The sequence below is a fragment of the Uranotaenia lowii genome, chromosome 1 (assembly GCF_029784155.1).
Source record: "Uranotaenia lowii strain MFRU-FL chromosome 1, ASM2978415v1, whole genome shotgun sequence".
Classification (NCBI taxonomy): domain Eukaryota; kingdom Metazoa; phylum Arthropoda; class Insecta; order Diptera; family Culicidae; genus Uranotaenia; species Uranotaenia lowii.
The window spans coordinates 24,396,231-24,417,105 of NC_073691.1; the positions used below are offsets into that span (position 1 = coordinate 24,396,231).

Genomic DNA, 20,875 nt, shown 5'->3' on the forward strand with positions numbered 1-20,875 from the left:
CGGCAATAGTAAACCTACAGGTAAAGCAAGGCTTACTCATTCCAAACGGTTGATAACTAAATTTCCGGTTCGACTTTCAGGAAAGCTGAAAAATCCTGTTCTGACTATGGTCCTTCGAACCGGTTTTCAAAAGCTGAAAAAAATTCTACAGAAATCTTTGAAATTTTAGATTTCAAATCAAAATAGATCCAGTTCAATAATGAGATTTATTTTAACAATTTCTTTATTTGAAACGGCTTATACCGAGATTTTTATTCTAAAAAAGGTACGATGTTTTTTCAATCGATGATTGTTAGTTAAGTTTGAAAAGGTGAACGTTTTCATTTGAAACAAATTGGATTTTTTGCAATCCTCCAATTAAAAAAACTATGACCAACACAAATAATGTAGGCAGACACCCAAGAAAAACCCCAACAGGGGAAAAAAAAAGCCAAAACGATTGAGCCCACAACATGTCAAGACCTCCCGGGTCAAATCAATCTGACAGCGGACATTAAACACCGGTAGCTCTTCTGGGTTCACCACCAATCTTCGAGACACAGAAAAGGATATAGACAGTTAGGAGAGTTGATCAAACCAGTGCAGTGGCAGTGATGGGACCTAGACCAGCAATTTGACCCTCATCAACTTACGTAGCTCAGCAGATTTCGAAATGAAGCTACATTGTCGACCAACACCCGACAAATCTTCCCAGTCATCAACCAAGAATTAGAAGCTGTTTGCTGGTGGAGTCTGTGATGGACTTGAGAACAAAAAATTCGATGATGTCAAAAAGTTTAACCCTGATCTGGTTGGAATTGACACACGTTCCCTGGTCTGGTTGTGGTTTGCCCAAAAAAAAAATGTCAAGAATCTGAAGTTTATTAATTTTTTGCCTCCTGCCTTCGAGTATTCCAGATATTGACCTCAGAGTGCCGATGAACTAAACTAATCCGTCTCCGAGTTTTTTTTTTTATCAAAAATTTGTAACTGCACCGATGAAGTTTTTAACAACCCACCAACGAAGTTGGTTGGAACTAACGAACAGAAGATAGAAGCAACAAAAGAAAAAAAAACTAAAGAGGTAATTTTTGTCGGTAGCTACCGTCTCTCTGGTCAAATATTGGTTTTTCTGATTTTAACCTTCTTCGGAAGATTGAGGGTGGAATCCGTTTTTCGGGGCACGGCTTTGTTTTTAGATGTTTAGAGCCCCTGGAAACGTCGAAAATGTGCCGCTGCTGCTGCTGGTGAGAATATTTCCAACAGATTTCAATTCCGGTGGCATTTCTTTCGAATCTAGCCTGAAGTTGAAATGAAGAAAAAACAAAGTAGGCGCTGGAACAAATTAAAAATTTGTTGTGTGCCAAAGCGTTGTGCATTGCTTTAGCTTCAGCTGAAAATCATCAGTTTGGAACAAGAAGGTCGTTATTGTAGCTGGATCCGGTTCGAAGGACCTCGAAGAAGTCTCGTTAAATCCGGGTTAAGGGACCGCGATCAGCATTGTTTTAAAACACTGATGGTTTTTTTTGTTTGAGTTCTGTTTGGAAGTTACCAGTATCTGGATGACAAAATACTGTAACGATTGTACACTTGTTTTTTTTAATGCATTGTATTTTGAGTGTTTTTTTTAGTTTCCGGCGACAGCAATCGTTAATTTATAGATTGTCTAAAAGAATTTTGTGACAGTACGAAATCGTGTTGTTTTTGAGATTCCGGACCGATCACCCGTCAATCGAACGAAAATCGGACTAAGTTTCTAGTTGGGATATTGACTTGACTCGATGATGTAAACACAAATATGTGGACGAAGATAAATTAGATTCGTGAAGAGAAACAAATTTGGATGTAATGATTGCGAAGTTTTGATAGTTTCGAGCAAAATCCCCGAAAATAGTTGCAGATCCAACGAAGGATATCTACTAAAAACTAGTGTGTGAGATTTGACGTAGAAATTGCAGAGAAATATCAGTGCTGGTGTTTAGAACTTCTTCTGGATGATTCTTCCCTATACTTTTCGGATTTGAAGAACATTTGATTTGAAGAAGACGATGTAAGTGGTGGTATTGTGCATTTAAAACAAATGTTGAAAAACATCGCTGGTTAATTGAAAGCAGAACACTGACTTCGGACAATCTATTATCTAATTTTTCTTTGAAATTCGGAAGTCCGGGATTCCGGAGTAAAATTTATTGGTAAAATTCGTTTTACCAAAACAAAACATCATATTAGTTGGATGATTTTGACAATCTGTTATTCGATAACGAAATTTAAAAAAAATAATTTGTACCATTCTAATATAGAGTCTTCCTTTCTATATCCACAGAAACGGCGTGGAATGGCAATCCAGGTAAGTTTTCTTTAAATCATCTACGTATCGAAATTCTATTGAACTTATCATTTTTATCAACAGCAAAAAATTACTTTTATAGATTTTAATCACAGTTCGCCGTTTTTACACGCTGTTACCTGAGTTGTTACAAATGTTGAGTAATGACAAACCCAAATTAATTTTTGGGTACAATATTAAGTTTTTGGGGCTGAATCTCGGAAGGTACTTTTGAATGAGATATGTTACAAACTTGAGCAAACACAACAGACGCAAACAGACGAGTAAAATTACGGTAGCCTTACCGAAATTAACAAATTCCTTTACCCGGTCGAGGGACTGCTATTTTTTAATCAGCTTCAGTGCCCCGAGAAGCCCACAAACGGTCAGTCTATTCGTGTCCTAAACACACATACATCATCGTAGTATTTACTGACCGGAGGATTCGTCCTGTAAACATACCATGGATTTATTTCTTACACCAAGCCGAAGCAACAGTACTTCGATGGTCAAACTTTAAAAAAGCTGCGACCTTGGTCGGCTATCTGTCCAATTTTCCCGGGACCCGATTTGATTCTTCTCTCTCTTTCTAGTTTTTTTTTTTATTTTTGTTATTGCTTCCTCTAACACCGCGAGACCGGTTTGTTTACAAGCGAATAGAGTAGCCTCTCGTTTTCCGCATTTTTACTAGATTGATGCTTGGATTGGATTCTTCTTTTCATCAACTCGAAAGAAGAAGCTGTGCGTTCATCCATCCTTGGTCCTAGGATCTATAGTAGGACCAAGGCTACTCGCTGAACCAGAAACCCGACTTTGGCGTTGTTCCGTTCATGCGCATCATCGTCTTTTTCTTCCTTCAACACCAATACAAGCAAACGGAATCTAGAAGAAAGTAGTGCAAAACCACCCATCGTAGTAGCTCGGTTCCGTTCCATTTTTTTTAGATTTTGTTGATGATCCCAGTAAGAAAATTATGATGGCTGACTACGCTTCATCAGCCGACCAAACGACCGACACAGTCAAAAAACGACAAACCATCCGATTGCTTAGATTGAATTGGATCGATGAAGACGATGACGCCGAAAGGTCTCGGTTTGTTGTTGTTACTGTTTCTGCTGCCTTCTGAATTGTTGTGAATGTGTTTGACGTTTTGGGAAAAACCGTGGGCTAAAGTTCAACAACTTTTGCTACAAATTTTCCTTTTTTATCGATGCCTTTCTTCCTGATTTTACTATAGCATCAATTCGAAGAAGGAAGTTTACGTTTCGATAGTGTGTAAGCTTCCTAGGCTCTCGTAAAAGTTTCTTTTTCCTCTGGGGAGAAGAATTTCCGGATGCTGGCATCCCCTCTCCGTAACGTTCCCCATCAGTGAATACCACAGAAAGAGATAGAACAGCGAAGGAACATCAACAAGAAGCAAACGATGGCGCTAGGTTCAAATAAATTATTTGCCCGGTTCGGTAATGGCTTTTATCGATTTTTCGTTCGCTTTTTAGGAGCTGGGTTTTCAAATGGAAAATCGTTAGAAGTTTGCATACTGGCACATTCCCGACAGCGAGCCCCATTTTTGTGGGATGAAGTATGTCGTTGAGGGTTGTTGCCTTGTAACCTATTTTTTAAGAAGGAAAAAATATAGAGTAGAACGGAGTCAGCGCCAGGCGAATGGTTTTACCGACGCTTTTAACTGGATTTGGTTTTTTTTATTGAAATTTCGGTAAAAGTCCGATCAAGTTCAGTATATTCTTATTCTAAATTTATTGTACGGCAATGACAAAAAACAAACAAAAAAGTTATCATATTTTTTTCTCTAAATAATGCAAAATTTCGGTGAAATTGATGGTCACATTCAGTAAAATTCATCTTTTCAAATTTTATTGTTTAAGGATCGGCAAATCTTACTAACTCTCGTCGGTGTTCTTTCTTAATCGTATTGTTTAATCATTGTCCGGCAATGAAAAAAAAATGCACAAAATTAAGTCATCGTAGGTTTTTCACAAAATCCATCGGAATCTCGGTAAAATCGTAGATTACTTGCGGTAAAGTTCATCTTTTCGTGATTTATCGTTTCAGGATCGGCAAATCGTACTAACTCTTGTCGGTATTCCATCTTATGTTGGATATTGGATAAAATTGGGCTATGCTCATATTTTATTTTATAACATTGTCAATGAAGCTTGATTCGGTAAAATTTACTTTTTTTTTCGGCAAAACTTACTTTTTTTTCTAACCAAATCTAATCAAACCAGCGCATAACCAGAAAATCTAACTTTTCTTGGTGATTAACCACACACATCATTCTTCCAGTTTAAGTTGGATAAAAAATCTGTCAAAAATAACTAAACAAAATGAGACAGCTCCACGCTGTTCTGTCTATTCTACCTAAGTATTTATTGCTGGGTTTAATAAATTAAAAACTTTTTTTTTCGTATTTTTTTTTATTAAATTTGTCGAAATTTCTCGAACTAATCAATTGATAAATTTGAAGAACACTTTCGGTAAATTGAACTTTTTTCAATCGGTAAATTGCACTTTTTTCAATTCAGTAGATTTCTTTCCTCTTTGACAACGATGGTAAAACAAAATCAGTGCCATGCTATGTAGATGTTTTACCGACATCTTTTGCTGAGTTCGGTAACATTAAACATTCGATTTTTTGGTTAAAAAAATATTTTGAAACAAACCAGTAAGACATGCGTCTCGAAACCTCGGTTAAATCGGGTGACATTTTCGGGCAAATGATTTTTTCTACAGTAATCAGTCAAACAAGGCTCGGCAAGTCCAATAATCCTAATCATTTCTTCACCCTCAATTGGAAGAAAGCTAAAAAATAAATTCATTCCTCATCCTTTACCTATTTTTCCAATATTTATAATCAAAATGATCGGTAAGTTGAGACAATGTCAGCCTGATGTTTTACCGACGTTACATTTCGAGGTGGAAAAAAAACGGAAATTAACTTTTTTTTTTGATAAATTTGATTTTCTATATTTAGTCGACATTTTTTCGAAATCTCGATAGAATCGAAAAACACTTCCAGAAAACAAAACTTTTAATTAAAGCTCAAATTTTAACTTGAGCTGACAGAAATCAGTGAACAGTGACAGAAAGTCACCGTTGGTTTCTTACATACTTTTGAACATAGGAGACAAAAATAATCGATTGCTCTTCTCTTGTATAAGTGAAATTTTTGCTCTCCATTGGTAAATTCAATAATTATCATCACACTTCGATCTCTTGTTGAAAGATAACTGTCAAAAACATTTGTTTCGAATCTTTCTTTTATACAATCCTCGGTAAAAAAAACTCGGTAAATTTGATTCTGGATCAAGTTTTCTGCTAATTTTGGTTAAACTAAACATTATCTCTCTGTCGGTAAATCGTCTTTTTTATGAAAGCAATTGAAAATTTCTCGAAACATTGCTTAAATCGAAAAACAAATTCGGTTTACTCACTTTTTTACCGTGGTTGGTGATTGGTCGATTTAGGGCGGTAAATTCAATTGATGTTCTACCGACAAGTTAAGCTAGGTTCGGTAAAAATGCAAGACTTAAATTTTGTTCGGTAAAATTATTTTTGTTAACAAAAGAAATCGGGGACAACTTTCAGAAACATCATCTTTCCAAAATTTTCGATCGATTCGAGTTCGGTAAATCCATTTCAATCTCATCATTCTTTCACCTTAAGTTGAGAGTTAAGAAAAGTCTCAAAAATCAAGTCGCTTCCACCAGTGTTGGGCCGCCGGTTCTTTCTCGGGTCCCGGGCTATCAGGTTACATTTGTTTTGATTCGACTTTACCGAGATTGTCGGACCGAGTTTTTTTTCCTTTTTTTTTCGTCTTCTCGTCTTGAACCTGTCAAACCGAGACCGAAGAAAACATCATCTTCGTGATCGATCGATGGACAATGAGACGCCGCGCAGGGGCAGCAGCAGCATCTCGTTTTACACATTCTTAACAAAATTCTGGGACTTGGCCGAGAAGGGAAAAGAAACTGAGCTGATTGATTTTGAAAAGTTGATTAGCTACCGGGCAAGCCGGGTTTTTGGATCGAGAGGAATTTGGCTACCGGTTGTTTGTCCTATAGGGTTTGGTTTTTGCTGTCATTTTTTGTTTGTTTCTTGTTTCAATCGCAGCAGGTTTTGAAAGCAAAGTTATGTTGCCCCCATGGCACGGCTTGCTGCGTGTTTGCAAATTACTCGGCTGATTGAAGATTACAGCTTTGACGATTTGTTGTAGTAGCGATGATTTTTTTTTCGTTCTGTTTTACCGATTGATTTGTTTCGTTTGCGGCTTCGGATTTACCGAGCCCGAACTGTTTCGATTCGCGCTTTTGTTGATCACAAAATCTGCACTCAAGTGTGTGCTGTTGCTGATTCGGTTGATTGACTTTCCACACAAGCCGAGTGCATCCTTTCGAACCGCAAAATCTCTTTTTACCCGCAGGAATTGCCGAACAACAAGAAAGGATTGCATCCTTCTCAAGTTTCTTCAATTACTCCCGCCCTATACGACGATCAAAGGTATGTTTTCCCTTTTAGCTCAACCGAAGAAAGATAAAATAATTCTTTCGATTTTCCCAAAACCTCGAAAAATATGATCCCAACAATCGAGAAACAATAACCCGAACGAAATTCCCGACGGAGCTCATACAGAAGAAGAAAATCTGTTACGATTTAGAAATTTACCGACGAAAACGTTGAAGATGATTTTTTACCGACACGACGATACGCCAAATTGCAACAAAAGCCTACTCCGCTTGGAACCGATTCCGGCTTTTCGGCACAGCCAGCCAGCGGTGTCATATATACAGATTTTTCTGTATTATACAGATTTTTCAACGTCAATACAGATAAGATACAGATACAGATTTTTATACAGATTTTTGAACATTAATACAGATTTATACAGATTTTTTAGAAAATTTAAATCAATTGTTGATGAAACGGTTTCCACGGGCTAACTGAGCTAAATCTTTTTAAACCTTTATCTTTCGAACTGCAGTATACCGCAAATGCTTACAATAGCACATATAATTTTTCCTATGTGTTTCTTAGACGAAACTTTTCATAGTTAGTCCTAAATGTGCTAAGGATTTAAAAATTAGATTTACAATTTTTATCGATAACACATGGCAGAAAATTTTAAGCAATATAAGAGTAATATACGCTCTTATTTTAGATACAAATACCAAAAATAGGTTAAAAATGCATTCAATAAACTTATGCGCTGGCAAAACTACATGACAAAGATATACAAATCTTGGCTCCTTAAAGCCTAAAGGTATAAGCCGTTTCAAATAAAGATGTTACAAAAAAAAAAGATATAAAATAAATTGTTTCAATTTCGTTATCGACTTTCTCGAGGACCGCGAGTAATTTTGACTTTGGGGGAAAAAGTGATAAAAGTATTCGTTTTGTCAGTTTTGTTCCAATACAACAAAAAATGGAAATTTGGAACTAAATTTAATGAACAAAATAAATCTTTCATATTTCTTGAGGCACCAGTCAAAACGTTTTGTAGACTTCAGCAAGGTTGGGAAATAAGGTTTATTATTTAGCTATTATTTGAGTTTTTAAAGAGTTGTGATTCTGAAACTAAAATATATAAGCAAGATTGATTGAATGAAAGACAACAGAAAAGTTTAAAATCTGTTGTACGTATTCATGTAGGTTTATTTTTAAGTTTTAAAATAAAATATTAAAATTTCTTTTTGAAATTGATTGATTTGAATTTAGGAACCCAAAATCTACCAAAATCAATTGAGTATTAAAACATAGGAAACATATATGACTTTCCCTTGTGTAACTTTCAATCGTAACATGAATTCAATTTTCGTACTTAAATATACATTTTTGAATTTTAAGATTTTAGAAATAAGGTTGGGAAAATTTAGAAAACAGAAATGAGATTCTGAATTCAGAATAACATTCATAATTATATGGTTAATTTTTTAGAATTATAACTCAAAATCATTGAGCTAAATCTTAAGCATTTTGCCTTCCGATTGAGACAATTAAAACATAGTTTAAAAGTTTTCTGTAATAAAATGAAAAGATGCTCTACAAAATGCTGTTCAAATGTGACAAACTTTTAAAATTTGTCCTAAGGTTGTTAGGTTGCGGCCAACAAAAGTGCATGTTTTCATCTGGCGTGAGTTAATAAGCCTTTAGTAATAATTTTATATCTAATGAAAAAAAAACTGAGCAATCTTGATCAGAGATGAGCAATTCGCGGCCCTCGAGACCCTAATGTGCGGCCCGCTAAGCCTTTCCGAATTGAATTGTTTTCGTAATTTTTGCCTGCGGTAGTTCGTTAGATATCATAAAATACCATCCAATAAACCAGAAATAGTTGATACGGCGATGACTTGTTTAAATATGTAATTTACGTGTTTCTGTTTGCATTTATCCCTCAATCATTCATATTGGGGACTTTTTTCCAGAAATGTAACATTCAATGTGTTTTTCAAAGGGTCCTAATTTTTCTTGAGCGTTTTTAAATTCAAAATCGGCAATCGCAAATTTAAAAAAATCGGAAGAATATTTATGAGCACATAATGATGATTTTCATATTTTTGTCAAAGATAAAGTTGTATGATAAATTAACTCAGCAGAATTTTTTTTTTGAAAACGTTATTATTTTATCAAATTGGAAAAAATGCTAATTTTGTTAGTAATTGAATTAAAACTCAGCATGGAAAGTGCCGGAAAAAAAAATTACATTCATGATAAAACCCTGTATTTTAATTTTGTATTTGATTCAAAAAATCTGTGGAAATGTTGATGTTGAATCTACCAAATGTTGACAAATTCAGTCTTTCCACTTGGTAAATAACAATTCATATTCGAAACGTTAAGATATTTTCTTCAACAGGCCTTCGAAATCTTTTCCCAGTAGCACTAAAGATTAATTATTAAAATCTATTAAAAATGCTTAAAAACAATAAAGAATGTAGACTCTCCTAAAATTTGCCAGGGGATCTGTGAAATTTTTGTTATTCCCAGGATTTCAGCAAATTTGGTTGGCAAGTTATATTAAAAATGTTTTTCGCGAATTGCAGGAAAAAAATATCAGGGCTTCGTATGGCCAATTTAAACTGTGGATTTTTTTTGGAAATACGTACAGAAAACCGAGATTTAGATCAGTGAGTTTGAACCACAAAAATAAAAAAAAATATATCTCTAGTTTTTTAGTTATTGCTGTGATATAGATACATAGCTCCAGAAGACTTAAAGAAAGTAATGAGTAGATACCGCCAGTTAAGATAAAAATGATTATTATATGGAAAGGCGTTAAACGTGTTTGTGCATCGTACGTTTTTAAGGAAAAATGTGATGCAAATGATGTCTATGTTTGGAAGAACGAATGTTTGCGAAGAAGTTAAAGTTAATTGAAAAACTACATTTTCAAAGATTTAAAATAAATGATTTGAAATCAAAAAATCGCAATAAATTTGAAATTATTACGATTTAACTTTTTATTATTTAGCTAATGTTTTTGTTATTATCTATAGAGTTCGATAAATGATTAATGGGTTTTATTTCATATTAGTGCGGCCCGCCGAGAATATTTTGAAATAAAACTGGTTCAAAAGGTTTCTCGCCCCTGCTCTAGATAAAGTTCAATTAATGAAATAAATTGTCAATTTGTGAATAGTGAATACGTTAAAACCAACAAAACTGATTTCCAAATAGCATATTAGGCGATAAGCTTACATAAAAAACAATGATATAAGTTTTTGGTCGATAAAGTTCAATCAAATACAGATAAATACAGATTTTTTCATGAGGCTGATACAGATTTTTTAAAAAACCATCTGACAACCCTGCAGCCAGCCCATTGTTATTCGTTGAATCGGGCCAGTGAGTTTCGGTTCAATGCATTCACGCCATCGGGTTTCGCTCGGGAAAAATTTGCTTCTGCTTCTTCGTTCGTTCGTTTTCCTCTCAACTGCGTAAAATCGGATTAAAAACTGCGGTTGAAAATTGAAATTTAATTCATTTTCCCTCGACGTCTTCTTTCATCATTCTTTTTACTCGTCCGTTGGAAGCTGTTAGGATGAAAATATGTGAACATATACAGCTAGCTCTCTGAAAATTTCGAGTCCATGTCCTCCTAGATAAGCTTAAGTTTCCTCTGTCTCTTTCCACTTTTGCTGCTTGTTCCTATTTTGTTACTGTTGTGTTTTTGTGAATTCGCCCTCTTGTTTCTTCTGTTAATTTTTGTCTGTGAAGACTGTGAGGCTTTTTCCCAAAAAAGTATCAACATCATCAACAACAACAATAGCAAAACGGCTATAGCAGCGTTTCCTTGTTTTATTTTGGCTGCCAGTGTAATCCATCCATCTGCGATCTCCTCGGTTAAAGCGATTGAAAGCCCGAGATAAGAGTCCGGATGAAAAGTTAGCAACAAAAAGTGGGGCACAGAGACCGAGCCGAGTGAATGAATGTGAGCGTTCAGAACACAGGCGAATGAATGGGAATAATTTGTATCCTTTTAAGATTACAAATTGAAGATGGAATAGTATAGGTGTACCAAAAGTGGAAACAATTCGGAGTGAAGAGGGGTTGTTGGGTGAGTTTTTTTTCGAGGGTTTTCTAGGGCAGATTTGGCGGAATTTTTACGGAGGCATTTAAATCGTTGAAAGCTGTAAATGTTTTTACGTTTGTTGAATTATGTTGCGAGGAAAATTTTTGTCGACACATGGGCAACTTTTTAAAACCAAATCGGTCCGAAATTGGTCCTAGTTCGGACCTTAAGTTCGGTCAGATTTCTGATTTGGTATTTATCAGACATAATGAAACAAAAAAAAAAACAAAAATAAATAAAAATTTAAACGACAGTTATTCAACGAACATTTGAAACCAATTTTGGTCTATGAAAGATATACTGCTACTGCTACTGCTTAGACATCTTTTTTTGTTAAGTCGGTCCGAAAACGATACGAATTTGAGCTCCAAATTCGAGCCAACCTCAGTCCGAAATCAGTCGACATAAAATAGTAATGTGTCGTCTTCTTGAATTCAACAAACAAGATTTAGTTTGAGAAATTTAGATATCTGTTCCTTCAATCGAGTTTGAATTCCTAATTCGGTCATATTCGTGACAAAAACAGATAAAAAAGATATTAAAGGGGCTCTATAATTACACATAAATGGCCCAAAAGTGACTCTAAAGTGAAACAAATAACATAAAAAATGAAACAATAATGACAAAAATTTTCACACAAACAACACAATAATGGAACAAAATACTACGAAAGTTTTTACTCAAATAGCACAATAATTATACAAGTATTATTCAAATTGCATAAAAATGACATAAAAATGGTACCAAAATGATAATGACATGAAAATAACTCCGAGTTGGCATGAAAATGACAAAAAATTGCACATGAAATAGATAAAAAATGGCGCAGAAATATTTTAAAAAAATCACAACTGCTACTTAAAAAAGCTCGAAAATTACACAATAATAGCAAAAATTACGCAACAGAGGCACAAAACACAAGGATGAAACAAGATTGAACAAATATGCCACAAAACAAACACACTAAAATTACACTAACGCAGCCACAAAAATGACAACTTTTTTGTTTTGTTAAGTCGGTCCGAAATCGATACAAATTCGAGCCGATCCCAGTACGAAATCAGTCGACATACAATAATATTTTGTCGTTCTCTTGGATTCGACAAACAAGATTTAGTTTAAGAAATTTAAATATTTGTTCATTCAACCTGGTTTGAGCTCCGAATTCGGTCAGATTCGTGACAAAATCATATAAAGAGACATAAAGTGGCTCTAAAATAATGCAAAAATTACACATGAATGGCATAAAAGTGACTTTAAAGTGGCACAAAAGATGTACAAAAAATGATAAAAAAATGACAAAATATTTCACACCAACAACACTATAATGGAACAGAAATGTATAACGAAATCATCAAAAAAAAAAAAAAAAAATACAGCTTGAACACAAAAATGATATGAAAATAACTCCGAGTCTGCATGAAAATTACAAAAAGTTGCACATAAATTAATCGAGATAGATAAAAATAGCTCAAAACTGCACAATAATAGTAAAAAAAACACAATCTAATATATAAAGATGAGTTGGACGATATATGTTTGTTTGTATGCACCTTATACAAATCCACACCGCTTAACCGATCAGCCTGAAATTTGGTACAGTTATGTATTTGGACCATGGTAAGGTTTTAGTAATAGTTTTGAGCCCCTCCCATCTAAGAAAAGGGACCCTCCCATACAACTTTCGTTTTTTCTCCCACGAACCAAAAGTCATGGCACCATTTTGTCGACCGATTTTCGTTTCCTTTGGCGGGGTTGCTTTCACCACCCCCATGGGCTGGGCGTTAGAAACGACCATCCAGAGTTCACGTGTACTGGATAGCAAATCAAAGCTTGCTGAGTATTCAAAATTTGAAAGGGAAAATTTTGGCGGGTTTTTTTTCCTTCTACTGTTCAAAGCACGTGATACCGGTGCGAGGCATTTGATTGCAATAATGAGCCTTCATTTAGGATAAAAAACGACTCGCCTGTTAGAAATATATTGGGAAGAACAATGAATCTACTAGAATATGCAGTGTGTAAAGTGTGGATACATTAATTCATGTTATTTATGAATTGACTTCTTCAGTTGAATAACTATTTGGACTGAAAACTTATGTTCCAGCTTTTAGGAACCATCCATTTTCATATTTTCGAAACTCCTCATAGGGAATCAATTAATAAAACCGAGGGTTGTAAGTTCAAGGCTGCGATCTCAACACTTTGATTGCCGTGTAGGAATTTAATTTACAATAGGAATTAGACAATTAAACCTTATTTTTATGAAAAAATTTGAGCCAAATTCAACGCACGAGACTTTTAGTAATTTAATCTGAAGTTTTTAGTTTTGTACAATTTAATTTAATTTGTAAATTTTTAAATTTTTGGTAATTATTGATCATCGATATGTTCAATTCTACCAATTATAAGAAAGCTTAAAAAGCACATTGAAAACATGCAGAGGTTTCAGCGGAAATCTATTTGGAAATTTCTAAGTACAAAATAAAACTTTAATGGGTATTCCATCAACATGGGAGATCTTGAAAAGAGGTTGTTAACATTTGTTTACAAGCTTAATACATGGGATTTTCACTAGATAACCCAAAGAAAAGATTAAAAAAAATGTTATCATTTGATAAAAAAAATGGTAATTCAATTCAAGCTTCCTAAAAAATGGTAAAATAAGGTTGCCAGAATTGCCGTATCTGGACCGGACAAATCCAGCCATTTGTATCAAAAAACCTGGCCAGCATTTGATTTCAAAATGTTCAAATCGATATCCTGGCAATATCCGGGCAAACTTGGTCAAAACTGCGGAATTATTCAGTGAAAATAACGAAAACTATACTTGCAATATTTTTTTTTTCAACAAACCACATCAGCAGATTTTAAATTGTATATCAAGTTTCCAAACACGAGTCATGATTATTTCTAAAACTTGCCATTGAAAACTTCTTTTTGAACGTAAAAATTAAAAATTATAATAATTATAAAATCTCAGTTTATGTCACATTTTAAAATTGATGTGAATAAATCCGGGCAAAATCTGGGCTTTTTGCTACAAAATCCGGAAATCCGGGCCAGACCGGACTTACCTCAAATTTTGATTCAAATGTTCTAGCAAATCCTGGTGAATCCGGTCTACCTGGCAACCTTAGATTGAAATGTTTTTCTTGAAAGAATGGATAAGCATTTAAGGGAAATTATTTCAAATTTCTATAAGCAAAGCTAAAAACTATCTATTAGTTATTCAATAATATGAAAACGATAAACTTTGCTAATAATCCCAATTAAAACTTTAAGAAGACAAACAAAACTTACAAAGCTCACATGGCTAAACATGGTCCAATTTGTAATAATGATGAACAAAAAGCTTTCAAAATTTCAAAAAGTCAAACGACTCATTTCGATTTACATTTCATGTGAACCCAAGCATGGCCGGGTAAAATCAGCTAGTTATGTTATAAAAAGCTCGAAAATTACATAATAATGGCTAAAATTACACGGCAAAAATTTACGAAAATTGTCTTTTTACAAATGTCAAATTGTAAAAATGGCCAGGTTATAAAAATGATACAAGATCGCACATGTATGCCAAAAAAGCATCGAAATTACAAAAAAAAAACCATATTGGTGACACAAAAGGGATACAAAATTACACAATATTTACACCAAAATGACACCAACATAACAATAATTTACACAATAATGACATAAACATGACGAGCCACAAAAACAACACAAGTACTGACACAAAAATACAACACGTTACTACAGCTCAAATATTACAAAAAAATACATAAAATAATACAAAAATTACACATCACAAAAAAGTAAATTTAGCGCAATGTTGATAATTTGATTTTCCTTTTTTATAGGTACTAAACCCATTAAGTTCATTCTTCCTCGATTTTGATAATTCGCGAAATGTCATTCAACTGAACTTTTATATGATAAAAATGAGGGAAACATTCTAAGAAACTTGGTTCGGATTTGATTGAATTTATGTCTCATGATTTGAATAAAAAATCCGCTAAAATGAAAGCTTGTCAATAAGATTAGAATTCCAGCTTTTTTTAGCTGTAAAATAAAGGAAGCTGTCAGTTTGGTACGTCTCATAACTGAAATCAGACCTGAAAAGGAAGACGAATGGCTAAACTGGTTAAAATCCTCTATAAACAAAAACTAAATGAGGCCCTCACAACCAAAGGGGTATAATAAGTGACAAACTGGTTGATTTTGAGTTAATGATGCCAAAAGATTCTTCATATTTCAAACTATTTTTTTCAGATTTTTAAAATTTTGTTTCCATACTTTTACGTTTGAACGAAAAATATATGGAAAATGACCAACCACCACAACTTAAAAGCGTGTTTTCCCGAAATATGCTTTTATGCGCTTATACCTCTTTGGCTTCAAGGACCTCAAATATAATAAAATAGAATCATGAAAAAATTAAATCGAAAAAACTCATAGTGTTTTTTTAAATTTTATTTTATTTTATTTTGAGGCTTTTACCCGGATTGAAAAATCGGATCAAAAACGGTCGGGTTTTGGTCCGTTCAACTGGCAATTGGTCCGAAAACAAACTAGAAAATCGATCAAATTCGGACCAATTCAGTGCTTTGGTGACACAAGTTTCCTGACGACGCGACGCGATGCCAAAAACAAACTGTCAAAACAATTGGTCTGGATTTCCAGACCAAATTCTAACCGATTCCAGACCAAATTAGGTCCGGATTTCCAGACCAAATTCGGACCGATTCCAGACTGAAATTGACCGTTTCTAGACGGATTCCGGACCAATATAGGTTCCAAATTTATTATTACTGCCATCGTAAATTTATATACCATTTGGATTCATCAAGTTCAAGTTATTCGGAATAAATTTATTTTATTTAACATCTAGATAACACATGTTTTAAAATTATATAATATCATTGAAACGAAACAATTTTCGGCAGGCTAACGCCCTCGCGTAACCTCGAAGAATCTGGATTGAATTACCGATGCTTTCCATCGAACATGACATATAAAAAAACTATATGATTGCTATGATTTAAACCGCGTTGCGTAACTAGACCGAATTCAAACCAAATCTGGACCGATTTGAACTGTCAGGTCTTGTCTTAACGCTGCTTTAAGCAGCAAGGAAATGCTCCGGAAAATTGGAAATTTTTTAACTGACAAGCTTTCTTTTGACAGTAATCAGTCCGATTGTCAGACGCGCACCGATCCGGGCAATAGGTTATAATCAACTGACAGCATTCTTTGATTAAAGACAAATCAAATAAGTATTGGTAAAATTCTTTCCATTTGACTTTAAAATTATTCTAGATCGACTTCTAATCGAATTGGTGACCGGTAGCAAATATTTAACAAAAAATCCTAGTTAAAAATTATATAATATCAATTAAAAGTGACTGACAGCTTTAACAAGCTTGATAGTAAAAATAAGCTGTAAGTTCCGTCCCATTTGTATCTAAAATCAGTTCGAAACAGTCAAAAGTTGCTTCCAAATGACATTTAATTTGTTTTGCGGCAAAACTTAAGTCTGTCTGGAAGATTTTTTTCCATCATATTTGAACCGAAAACGGTTCGAATTCGGTACGATTCATGACTCAAAAATGAACCATGTATAAATCGAATTCTTTTCAACTCGCAAATCGTTTTTATTAATTGTTTTACAAGAATAAATTTTAATATTGGAGAATAACCCCTATAAACCCCTTCCTTTTCCATTATTTAAAGTTTTTTTTTTAACTGTTGAGTCGCCGCGACTATTACGGCCCCCTTCCCTACTAACCAGTGAAACAAATACCCTCGGCACATTTAAACTTTATAAAAGTAAAAGGCCTTTAATATACTAGTTGTAAATAAAAAAAAAATAAATAAATAAATTTTAGAAAAAATGATCAATTAAATCCACCTGACAGCTTTGCGATTTGAATTCCGAAAGCTAAAACTATGTCATCCAAAAACATTCCACGGATTCATCATCCAAGAAAGAAGAACGAAAGCCTACCCACAGCCTGGTGACACTTGTCACCTGTCAACAAATGGCTGACACGGCGAGTGACCCAAAACCCAGCAAGATATCAATCTTAGCGCCCTGACGAAAGCCTGCCCGTTTTGGGTGTCTGAATAAATGACTACATTATTCCTTGCGCTCGCTGTTCCCATCAGACAGAAAACGAGAAAAATGTAAACACGGAAAAATATGCAGTGATAATCGAGAAAAAGAGAGGTCCCCGAAAAAATGTGCCTATCGAAACTTTGGAAAAAGCGGCCGAAGGCCGAAAACGACGGAAAGAAGTAGCAATCAAAACAAAAATCGAGCTCGTGCCCGAGTCTTACCATTTCCAGCTCCATCTCTCGAGGGTAGGTAGGAACGTTTGAAATGATATGCGATTATTTATATTCGGGTGACATTTAGATAATGAATTGTGTTTTGCTTTCCGTGGAATCCCCTTGAAGGGAAAATGTGTTCCGTGGATTTTCGGTGTTGTGCCTTCGAAAGTACACAGTACACACACAAATGCTGTCAGTTTCTGCTGGGTAATTTCCCTGAGAGCAACCCTGGCGGTGTAATGACAATTCTTACAGAAATAACACAAACAAGACCGCTAACAGCAACCCTGTGCGATCTTGTTTTTATTATTGTTGTTTCTATCCTTCTCGCTGTTCGGTTGATGATGATGAAGATGAATAATGGGTACTTGAATAAGTTACATCCATCCACGTAAATGTGTATATTCATGTAAAGAGGGTCTTCTGGGTAAAAACAAGTTGTCATCTCGGTCTCCGGAAGGGTCGTCCGACTTTGGACGACAGACTCCGGTCCTGGAAGCGAGTAATTTATGACGAAGACTCACTCCTTTCCACCCAGCGGGATTTGTTTTTCGGAAAAGTTGTTACAACACATCCCGCTACAAGTCATCATCCCATCGGGGAAAACATATGTTTACAAACTTTTTGGATGGCAGTTTTTTTTGTGGCGATTCGACCCCTCTCCGGAATCGAATTGAATGATTCGTAATTAGTGTGTTGCATTAGGCAGCAAAAATGACAACATTTGGTTGGCCTTTTGTTATTGTCCTAGTTGTTGTTGAGCAAGTATTGCTCAGATTAATTATGGGTTACGATAAATATGCTGCTTCGAACGTAATAGCGCGGAAAATATGGGTTTATCGAGTTTTTTTTCGGATTGATTTCGTTTAGCGTGTAGATAACTAGTTAACTGGTGATTGAAATTGAAAAGTTGATGAAGGCGATTTCAGACACTTTCCTATTTAATATATTTATCTTTTCAGTCAGAAAGAAGATTTAGGAAAATGTGTGTGTGTCAAATCCCTTGAGCATAAAAATGTGTGTGTACAAAAAAATATTTCATAGACTTTTAACGAGACAGGAATAGCCGATTTAACTCGTTTCAGGCTCAAATGATAGGTTTTATTGTCGTGTTAAAAGCTACCTATTTTTGTCCAAATCCATAAAATATTGCAGATATTACTGTCAAAAAACTCAAACCTCTCAACTAACTAAATTTAATTCAATTTGTTCCTGTTTTAATAATTGCATTATTTTTGTTATTTATGTTCTTTATCTTTAGCGTGAAGAGGTCTTGTGATTAAAGAATGATTAAATTGACAACGTTTGTGCAGAACTTGCGGAATTCCAGAAGAAATATTTTGTGTCTGACATTGACCTCTCGAGTTATTTCAGTTTTGACGAAAATGTCTGTGTGTTTGTGTGTGCGAGACAAATTAATTTCGCAGACTTTTCGCAAGACTGGATGAACCGATTTCACTCAATTTAGGTTCAAACGATGGATGATATTGTCCTGCAAAGAGCTACCAATTTCTGATTAAATCGGTTCAATATTAAGGCAGTTATGATCGTAAGTCCTTGAAGGGTTTAACGGACTAAATTCAATATATTTTGAATTTTGAACCAATTTTTATGACTGCTTTTGATGTTTTATTCGCATAGATTCATTTAGTATGTATGGAATACGTTTGAAAGCTATTAAATTTGATAAATATGTGGAAAATTTTAGGAATTCTAAAGATTGTTAGTAACTTTTTTTTTTGGGATATTTACTTTTAGACATAGATCGATTTCTCACGGAAAAGTTTGTGCGTTTGTATGTGCATGACAAAATATTTTCATGCGCTTTTAGAAGAACTGGATTAGTCGATTTCGCTCAATTGAGAATCAAATAATTTATAGTATCATCCTGAAGAAAACAACCAATTTCTGTTCAAATCGATTTACTACTTTAGGAATCATTATTGAAAAACAGCAACCGTTTAGCAAATCAAATTCGATTAAATTATATTTGAATTTCTAACTGGGAATTCGGGTTGCCCGCGTGTATTCAATCAAAGCAAGCTCACTTGTTTAACTCAAACGTTGTTGTGCTGAAATAAGTCGTAGCCTACTCGTCTGAAAAGCTTTCAAGCAAAATACTCAAAAATTTGTCAGTTCTTCTCCTTCTGTAGTAAAAAGAATAGAAAATTAACTATGCAAACAACACGCCACGTGGTCAGTAAAGCTCAGACAAACCGGTATCAATTTCAGCACTGAATGGAACAAAAACCTTCTCGAAAGCAAGATAGAATGTAAACCGTTTGAAATCCATCTATCGGCTCAAACGATCCTCTCTGAAACAAGTAAAGTACCCTTTTGTGAATTAAGCAGTTTAGTCGCCGGTTGTTGCCAATAGCCTGTCTCGGCCTTTCGTACACAAAGCTACTTACTCAAGAAGGGTCTCCAGCAGAAGTTTTTTGCGCTTGTTCAAACAAAAGTTCCCGTTGCAAAACGCACTCGAACTCGAGAACGCGTGTAATATCATAATTATCGATAATCGATAATTATTTTTTATTACTTTAATTTCCATCCCTTTCTGAGACTGAGGCGGTTTTTGGGTTCAAGTGCTTTGCCAAATCTTCCCAAAGTAGATAAAGCTCTCTCGGCTGCCGAAAGAGGGGTCCAAGTAATGCGCTTTCCCAAATTTAATCCTTCTTCTTTGGCGCGCAAACAGGCCCCGGGTCACAATGGACCCCTTCAAGTACCTTGGCGAGCCCGAAATGTCTAATCGAAAGAGATAGAAAACGAGAACAAAACCGAGGGGCTTATAACTGATTTAATATTTTTTCCACACTCCACTCTTTCGGAAATATTCAATCCCTTTTCTACTCTGAAGAGTTATTAGGAGATAACAAAAAAAATCTATGATGGTTTACGAGCCCAAAAAAAACCCTCAAAGCAAATTGGAAAACCACCTAAAGCACCTTAGGCCTATCGCTTTCTGGTCGTTGTTGGTGATGATGGTTCCAAGTTCTCAGTGTCAGATTAAGGAAACCGATCCTGGCGGTTGTTTGTTCTGGGGCGTGTATTCTTTGCGGCCCACAAGGTCGTAATGCCACACGAAGGCGGTGTGGAGGCAACGACTCCGTAAAATTGGTTCTCATTGTTTCCGAAAGAATTAGAAAAACCTACTCTAAGATCTATACTTTTTTGAAGATCCACCGAAGATCATCATCAGGTTTAGGTTTTTTTTTTGTATCTTCTTTTGGTAACAGATGCCCAAAAACCACTCGACACAGTTTTTTGTGCTCCTTTCAACGGGAATTATTAGATTTCTTTGGACACTATCCATCTATGATCTATCCGTGTGCTCCATACGATCTTGAGAGGGATTCCGGGGACTGATCGGGTTAAAGATCTGATTAGGTTGAGGAACACCGCTCGCTACCGGCTGAACTGAAGGTGATGCCTCTTGGTTTTGGGAACGTTTTTCTTCGAAAACCGAAAATCCTCGGAAGCGGATTTATATCTTCTGAAGGGGACTTGATGATTGTTGCGATCCCTAAAGAGGTTAGAAAAGAGCTCTTCCTTTTTGGAGAATTTTTCTACAAAAGTTTTAAACCTCGGTTTGTCTGAGTTAACTAATTCTTCGAGAAGATTATTTCTTCCTTGAAGAAGGACAATTTTGAAAT

General features: G+C 35.0%; 2 protein-coding genes across 2 annotated transcripts in view; one reads left to right on the forward strand and one right to left on the reverse strand.

The window, feature by feature from the left end:
• Nucleotides 1-20,875, reverse strand: part of LOC129740062 (high affinity copper uptake protein 1) — a 409,058-nt gene that overhangs the window by 52,367 nt on the left and 335,816 nt on the right. The window lies entirely within an intron of this gene.
• LOC129740059 (paired box protein Pax-1) overlaps nt 1-20,875 on the forward strand; it is a 107,882-nt gene that overhangs the window by 4,229 nt on the left and 82,778 nt on the right. Inside the window, exon 2 of the mRNA XM_055731651.1 lies at nt 2,303-2,326. Coding sequence (XP_055587626.1) covers nt 2,303-2,326 — 24 coding nt within the window. The remainder of the gene's footprint in view (nt 1-2,302; nt 2,327-20,875) is intronic.